Below are 8,278 nucleotides of genomic sequence, written 5' to 3' on the forward strand. Positions count from 1 at the left end.
ACTGGAACAGCCTATCCAAAACTTTCTTGGAGATAAAGATGCTTATGAAAAAAATAAAATTAATTTAGACTTAATAACTAAACATACATTAATATTTGGTTTAGAATGATGCGTATACATAAAGTACAAAAGTGTGCAGCAAAACTAAAATGGATAGCATATGACACCAAATTTATACCATCCAAAATTGACCAAAACTATAAATATTGGGCGACTAAGGGAGTTACAGCTTGGTGTGTTCTGGAAAATAATGGAGGCTGGAGAGTTTCCAAACTTTGGCACAAAAATATCAGTTTGACAAACATGATTTTTTCCATTCTCTTCAAATGAGAGACTATATAAAGGGGAAATACAGGTGGGACCCTCCATGGAAGAGAGCAATGTGGTTCAAAATCATGACTAAAGCATATAAAGACAGCAATATTAGGATAATCTCAGCATTATATAAAGCCTTAATAAATCTTGATTAAAAAATTAATAAAATATAAGTTACAAAAAAAAGAACCACAGTGTGTGAAAATAAAGAGAACCTGGGCCGTTTGTGCTGTGACGGTCCGGTTCCACCCAGGTGTACCCAGGTGTGTCCCCAGGTGTTCCCAGGTGTCCAGGTATGTCCATGTGTCCCCAGGTGTCCCCATGTGTGTCCAGGTGTGTCCCCATGTGTCCTTAGGTGTGTCCATGTGTGTCCCCAGGTGTGTGGGCCCTTACCTTGGTCGAACTGTTTCTGGATGTTGTCCTGGTCCGTTTTGTTGCCGCTGACCCGGTACAGCCCTTCTGTGGTCAGACCTGCAGAGCAAACACACACTTCGGATCAGAACCAGCCTCATTCATGTGGAATTTAAGCAGTGTTACAAAAAAAAAAAAAAAAACGTGTTGAATTGAAACAGATGGGCCAACAGAAGCAGTCCAATGTGTTTTTTTCACTCACAAACCCATTTATTTTGGATCAAAACTCAAACATTCTTGCCATAAATTCCAGAAGCGCTCATTTATTTTCCCAGAATGCTCCTTTCCAGGGTTTGAAAATTTCTTCTCACACATTCAGATCTGTTTGTGGTGTTTCTGCTCCTGAACGTGTGTGTTTTCTGTCGTATGTGCAGCCTGTTAAAGGTGGTCTAAGGTGTTCATCAGGGTCCTGGTCTGGGTCAGAACCTCCTCAGGACTGAACCCACTTCCTGTTCCGTCACCTTTAAACCACCTTACATCGAAAAACACACAAGTACCTGCAAAAATTACTGGTGCAAGTTTCTGTTCATCTCATGAACCAAAAATGTTCAAACCTGACACTTATTTATTAGATTTTACATATTTTTATGGGTAAGAAAAAGAAAACTACACAGCTGTCAGTCACAGGAATATGATAAAAAATGAACACAATGAATGAGACATAAAGGAGTCAACGGAAAGACAGGAAGTAAATGTTATAGTTTAAAAGAAAATATGAATTCAGTTTATGTTTTAATGCAACTTCTGTTCATTTGGTGCAAAATAAAAGAGGTTAAAGACACAACGACATGCTAACATGGAAGATTACTATTATTATTATTATTATTATTATTATTATGACCTACTTATTACTTATATTGTAATAGTTAATATTACTATTACTTTAACCATTGTTACTATTGATCTTATTATTATGTCTACTATTATTATGATTACTACTACTATTATTATTACTTAGTTACTTATTGCTGTAATCATTGACAACTATTACTATTACTTTGTTATTTTTATTATTTCTATTTTTTATTACTATTACTTTAATCATTGTTACTATTGATATTATTATTGTCCATTATTACTATAATCCTAATTATTATTATGTACTTATTACTGTGATCATTGACAATTATTACTATTACTTTGTTATTTTTAATATTATTTCTATTTTTTTATTACTACTAATTTAAACATTGTTACTATTGATATTATTATTGTCTACTACTATTATTAATATTATTATTATTATTATTATTATTATTACTATTACTGTAATTATTGACAACTATTATTATTACTTTATTTTCATTTTTTTATGACTACTTTTATGATTTATTACTAATAGTATTTCTAATGTGCAGTTGCCTGTTCTTACTGTTTATATAGTTATTGTTGTTATTATTCCTTTCTTTTCCTTTTTTTTTCTTCTAATTTCTTTTACATCTATACGTAGTGTGTTTGTGCTGCGACTGGAACCTGTCAGACTTGGAATCAACAGGGATCAATAAATGTCCGATCTAATCTGATGATAAATAAACAAATAAATATTTATACAAATAAATAAATGTGACGTAGACGACTGGACTGGAAGAGTCAACAAAATAAAACTCTAGTCATAAAGGTGATTCATGGTTGTTTTCAGGTTCTGAGGACACACAAGTGACTTTTGTTTTAGTGGAAAAGTCACTGATCCAAAGCAACAAACAAACAAACAAACAAACAAACATGAGTCCTTAGTTGTGTTTGAACTGACCTGAGAACAGTGTGCGTCAGCGGTGACACTGTGAGTACAAGAACCAGCTGATCTCAGACCAGCACAGACGGACACACAACGTCTTAATTAGACCAGAGTGTGTGTGTGTGTGTGTGTGTGTGTGAGGCTGCAGACACACACACACACACACACACCGTTCTGTTCTGTCGCTGCTGCAAGGTCATTCACGCTGCAGTCCGACACACACGCACACACACACACTTTTATGGAAATTCAGCTTTAATGGATTCAAGGAAATGGTGTCAAGTGTGCGGTGGCGGTGTTGGCGGCGGCGTGGGAGTGTGAGTCTAACAGAATGTGGCGTTTATTGACTCAGGTGTGCGACACAAAGCGCCGGATCAAGGTTTTAATTAACCGAAAAAACAAAGAAAAGATGTGGGGGTTTTTTCTGGACGGCCTTAACGTGATGCACCGCCACCTCGACCCAGTTCAGACTTTAACCATGAAAGCTCCGATCCGAGCGCTGCTGATGCACCAGAACCAGCTCAGATAAGAGTTAAAGCTTTGGGAATATGATCACATAAACGTCAGCGTGGGTTTGAACACTGTCCATGGGTCTGAACCTAAACCTTTAAAGGGTCAGAGGTCAGGTTCTACATTCAGCCCAATCTGATCCAGAGTGGGACAGACCAGCAAAACCATATTTATTCTGTTTATTTAGTCTATTTAGATCTATTCTTATGTGACTTTGTACAATTGTAACATTTATATTCCATTTTCTTAGTTTAAGTTTTTGTGATTCTATATTCATTCTATTCTTATTTCTGTAGTACTGGTGTTTATTAATATTATTGCATTGACTGGAATAGAACAATGACAATATGGGCTGTTCTATTCTATTCAGACATGTGGAACTGAAATATATTCCATTTTATTTTATCATCGATACAACTTGACTGTTCATAAATTCATCCTGTGGACTGGATCGAACCCTTTGGAGGGCCGGTTTTAGCCCGTGGACCATATATTTGACACCCCTGTCTTAAAGTCATTGGTTCACCTGTGAACAACCGGCCAGATAATAGGGACGTCTCAACTTTGGCGCTACATCGGTCATCTTTCCTCACACAAAGCCAGAACAGAACAAACTCCCACTGAACCGAAGGACACAATAAACATTAGAGACAAAAACAGGGATTTTAAGGAACCAATCATCGACTCTTCCCTCCACCTGGATTCTACACCTCGACTGTATGTGACGTTTCCCTTTTTAATGTCCTTCTTTCCTGCTACAGATGGAAATAATCTGGTCCAGAGCATCTCTACTCTGTTTAATGTTTTCTGTACATGGTCTGTACCAAATAAACTAATAAACTAAATAAAAACCCAACTCACATCACTGGATTTATGACGAATGACTGGTAACGAAAATCCAAACACTCACAAATCCATCCCCATCATTACAGCCGCTGTTCTTGTTGTTACTCTGTTTTTTTCTTCACACATCAGTTTAATGTTTCACACCAAAATGTGAATGGAGGCAACAACACAGTGAATTATCCAGGACTTTAATGGTTCAGATCATATCCCACTGACGCTGAAAAACAGCCCAAAACATCTCACAGAAGCACCACGATCAGGTCCAGAGGGCAGGAAAACCTCTAATTATCGCTTCAAAAGGACAAATATTCATTAAATCTGTCCTTTCTGCTTTTGAACGGAGAATCAAACATTCCAACATGACGGTAGTTTCTAAAATATCTCCTCTGAATGGTGGATTTACAGCAGATTTTTTTTCATATTTTACAGTAGGAAAAATGAAAACCCACTTTGGATTTTCTTGACCTCTGACCTCCATCTGACTCTGAAGCCCTGCCCCTTGTGATGAAATGGGACTGTGGACAGGCAGTGAGCGGCGTTTGAGTCCTGATCTGACGTCCTCGTCCATCTCACCCCTCTCTCTCATCCGTCTCTCTCTCTCTCTACCTGTCTGTCTCTACTCGGCTCGCGTTGCTACGGTTGCTTTATTGCCGTGACGACCATCTGCTGTGGGAGGGACAGGACGCTGGTTCAGTGAGTGAAAGTCAATCATCGGCTATTTTTAACTCTTTTACAAGACATGGAAACACAAGTGCAATATTCACAAAGACCTGAAACATCCACCGTCGACCAAAACCATCCACCGATAAAACTGTTTAATATTGATCCACTAATCCAACCAATACATGGAAATAATTGGTGCAAAATACAATTTTACCTCAATTAGTCATAGGATCAAATGTACAAAAACTTGTAAAATGAACAAAATAATGGAAAAAATAAGGAACAAATTAACCAAAAAACCTTAAAGTATGGGATAAAAGTGAACAAGTTCTTCTAAAGTGAGAAGAAAATGAGCAAAATACAAGAAAAATGTGGGGAATTAATCATTTCATAACATCCAGAACCCTGTATTTATTCTGTTAACCCTAAAAACCTAAACCATCCACTGATCTAAACTGTTTAATACCTGTTGATCCACTAATCCTATCAATACATGGAAATACTTGGTGAAAATGCAGTTTTACCTCAATAAAATGTATAAAAAACTTGTAAAATGTCAATAAAATTAGCAAAATACTCAAAAAATAAGGAAAAAATTTACCAAAAAATCTTGAAATATGGCATAAAAGTCAACAAATTCTTTTAAAGTGAGAATAAAATGAGCAAACGAGGACGAATTCCTCATTTATAACATCCAGAACCCTGTATTTATTCAGTTAACCCTTAAAAACCAGAACCATCTACTAATCTAAACTGTTTAATACCTGTTGATCCACTAATCCTATTAATCCATGTCAGTAATTGGTGTAAAATACAGTTTTTCATCTTTTCATGGTCATCAGATATGACCATATTTGGACGTTCAGAGGCTCTGTAGTTACCGTGGAAACACTGTCATCTTCTACAACATTGATTCCCCAGTAAAACCCATGGAGTTGGATCAATGACAGTGGATGGACACACTGGGTTTACGTTGATATTAAATAAAATGGGGGAAAAAGTACAAAATAATGAATAACATGACAAAACTAAGCAAAAAAATGGACTAACCTGAAGTAAAAATGAAAAAAAAAGCAACAAAATTAACATAAAATAGCCAAAGTGATCAATAAAATGAACAAAATTGAATAATAAAATATCAACCATGAACAAAATAAACCAAAAAAAATCAACAAAATTGAAGAAAAAAATATTAAAATAGTCAGCAATATGAACAAAAACAAAAAAATAACAAGTAAAATAAATAAAAATGAACAAAATTAATAAGAAATATGAACAAAATAAGGTTGTAGATACTTGTTAAATGTTCAGTTATGGATATATATCACTGACAGTCATTTTTTCTTCAGTTTTCTTTGTTTTGATAAAAAAAAAAAAAAAAACAACTTTAAATTTACTCTGAGTTTTAATGAACATCTACATGATCAGTGAATTAAATATAGAAAAATACAGTGAAAAATGCCAAATTCAGAGGATAATATTATAATAAATGGTGAAAAATCACTTAGGAAAAGTTACAAATAGAGACAAATTCATTTGAAGCAGCGACTAAAGTAGTTAAAGGTCTTTAAGGGTTAAAGTTGTGGTTCCATGAGTTTAAGTTCAGTCATGATAATTCTGATTTTGTTGTGATTTCTTGTGTCTAAATATATAATTTCCCCAGAACATGAGTGTGTTCCTGCAGTGAAAACATGAATAAATGTTTTAATGTACAGTAAGTGTGTCCAGTACCAGAAAAAGGAGACAGACTGAATCTAAAACCTGAATAAACCACAGGGTTTTCATCCCAAATACAGATAAACACTAAGTGCCCTGATGGGGGACTCAGTCTGATGTGGTTTTTATAATCCCCCATCCGTCTGTGGAGGATTTACTCAGTCCAAAGTGGTGACCTTTGCCCTCTGCGTGTTGATACTGACACATCTAAGTAAACAGACAAACAGGGAGCAGATGTTCCACGTTGTTCCCATTAAGATAACGACTTTAAGATAACGACGCTTCTGTTTAATCAGTTTAGACTGAATGAGACGAACACGGACACTGTGGACAGGAAGACGCTAGACAAGGATTTAACACACAGAAGAACACACACAAGGCCTTCACAACCAAAGGAAAGGGCTCTGATCACAGGCCCACTGTGGGTCCACTGGGGTCCGGTCCATCTGTGTCCAGAACCTTCAGCTCAGACCAGCCTTAACACTCAGACTCTGACAGTAAAGTGGTTTTCAGGTCCATTATCTGATTAAAATGGGACCTGGAAATGAGAACCGGTTCTCAACTGACCTACCAGGTTCAATAGAGGTTACATCAAATAAATACAGGTTAAATAAAGGTTACATCAAACAAATACAGGTTAAATAAAGGGGTTTTTTGTTTGGTTTTTTTCTATATGGGTATTTGTTATGAATTGGATATAGTTAATTTTTGATGAGTATATTACTGCTAAGAAATGGACAGGTTTTTTTTGTGCATTACTGTTATGGAACGGATAGTTTATTTTGTTTTCAATATGTGTATTATTGTTATAAAATGGACAGTTTATTTTTGTTTTTTTAATATGTGTTTCTTATTATGAAATGGACAGAGTTTATTTTGTTTTTTAATATGTGTATTATTATAAATGGACAGTTTATTTTTTTATATGTGTATTACTGTTATAAAATGGACAGAGTTTATTTTGTTTTTTAATATGTGTATTACTGTTTTGAAACGGGCATTTTATTTTTGTTTTTTAATATGTGCATTATAGTTATGAAAAGGACAGAGTTTATTTCTGTTTTAATATGTGTATTATTGTTATGAAATGGACAGTCTATTTTAGTTTTTAATGTGTATTATTGTTATGAAATTGACAGTTTATTTTGTTTTTAATATGTGTGTTATCGTTATAAAATGGACAGATTTTATTTTTGTTTTTAATATGTGTATATTGTTTAAAATGGACAGAGTTTATTTTTGTTTTTTAATATGTGTATATTATTATGAAATGGACAGAGTTTATTTTTGTTTTTTAATGTGTGTATTATCGTTTTAAAATGAACAGAGTTTCTTTTTGTTTTTAATATGTGTATTATTGTATGAAATGGACTGAATTTATTTTTGTTTTTTAATATGTGTTATCGTTATAAAATGGACAGAGTTTATTTTTGTTTTTAATATGTGTATATTGTATGACATGGACAGAGTTTATTTTTGTTTTTTTAATGTGTGTTATTGTATAAAATGGACAGTTTATTTTTGTTTTTTAATATGTATATATTATTATGAAATGGACAGTTTATTTTTGTTTTTTAATATGTGTATTATCGTTACAAAACGGACAGAGTTTATTTTTGTTTTTAATATGTGTATTATTGTATGAAATGGACTGAGTTCATTTTTGTTTTTTAAAATGTGTATTACTACTACGAAAAGGACAGAGTTTATTTTAATGTGAAATGCTGCTGCAAAATGGACAGTCTATCCTTGATATATAGCAATTTTGTGTTTTGTGTAGGAATTTAAGGTAAGTTGAAGGATGGGGTAAGGGGGCAGGACAGTATAAATTAAACTTCATCCTGTTCCTTTTAACACATTAACCTAACAGTGCCTGTGTTTGGATGGTGGGAGGAGAACCCACACAGACACGAGGAGAACATGCGAACTCCACACAGAAAGGTCCCACCCCCATGGAATGGTGTTGGAATCGAACCCAGGACCTTCTGTCTGTGACACCAGTGTGATCCACTGCACCACTGTGTCGCCCACATGATGCACATGTTTAACACTTCAAAAATTCATCAAAATTAAAAGATCTAA

The 8,278-nt window shown here is 34.5% G+C and overlaps 1 protein-coding gene across 1 annotated transcript in view; it reads right to left on the minus strand.

The window, feature by feature from the left end:
• The window catches only part of arhgap5 (Rho GTPase activating protein 5), a 111,277-nt gene that overhangs the window by 16,804 nt on the left and 86,195 nt on the right, over positions 1-8,278 (minus strand). The window contains 1 exon segment of the mRNA XM_030127063.1: positions 709-786. Coding sequence (XP_029982923.1) covers positions 709-786 — 78 coding nt within the window.

The sequence above is a fragment of the Sphaeramia orbicularis genome, chromosome 22 (genome assembly GCF_902148855.1).
Source record: "Sphaeramia orbicularis chromosome 22, fSphaOr1.1, whole genome shotgun sequence".
NCBI lineage: Eukaryota > Metazoa > Chordata > Actinopteri > Kurtiformes > Apogonidae > Sphaeramia > Sphaeramia orbicularis.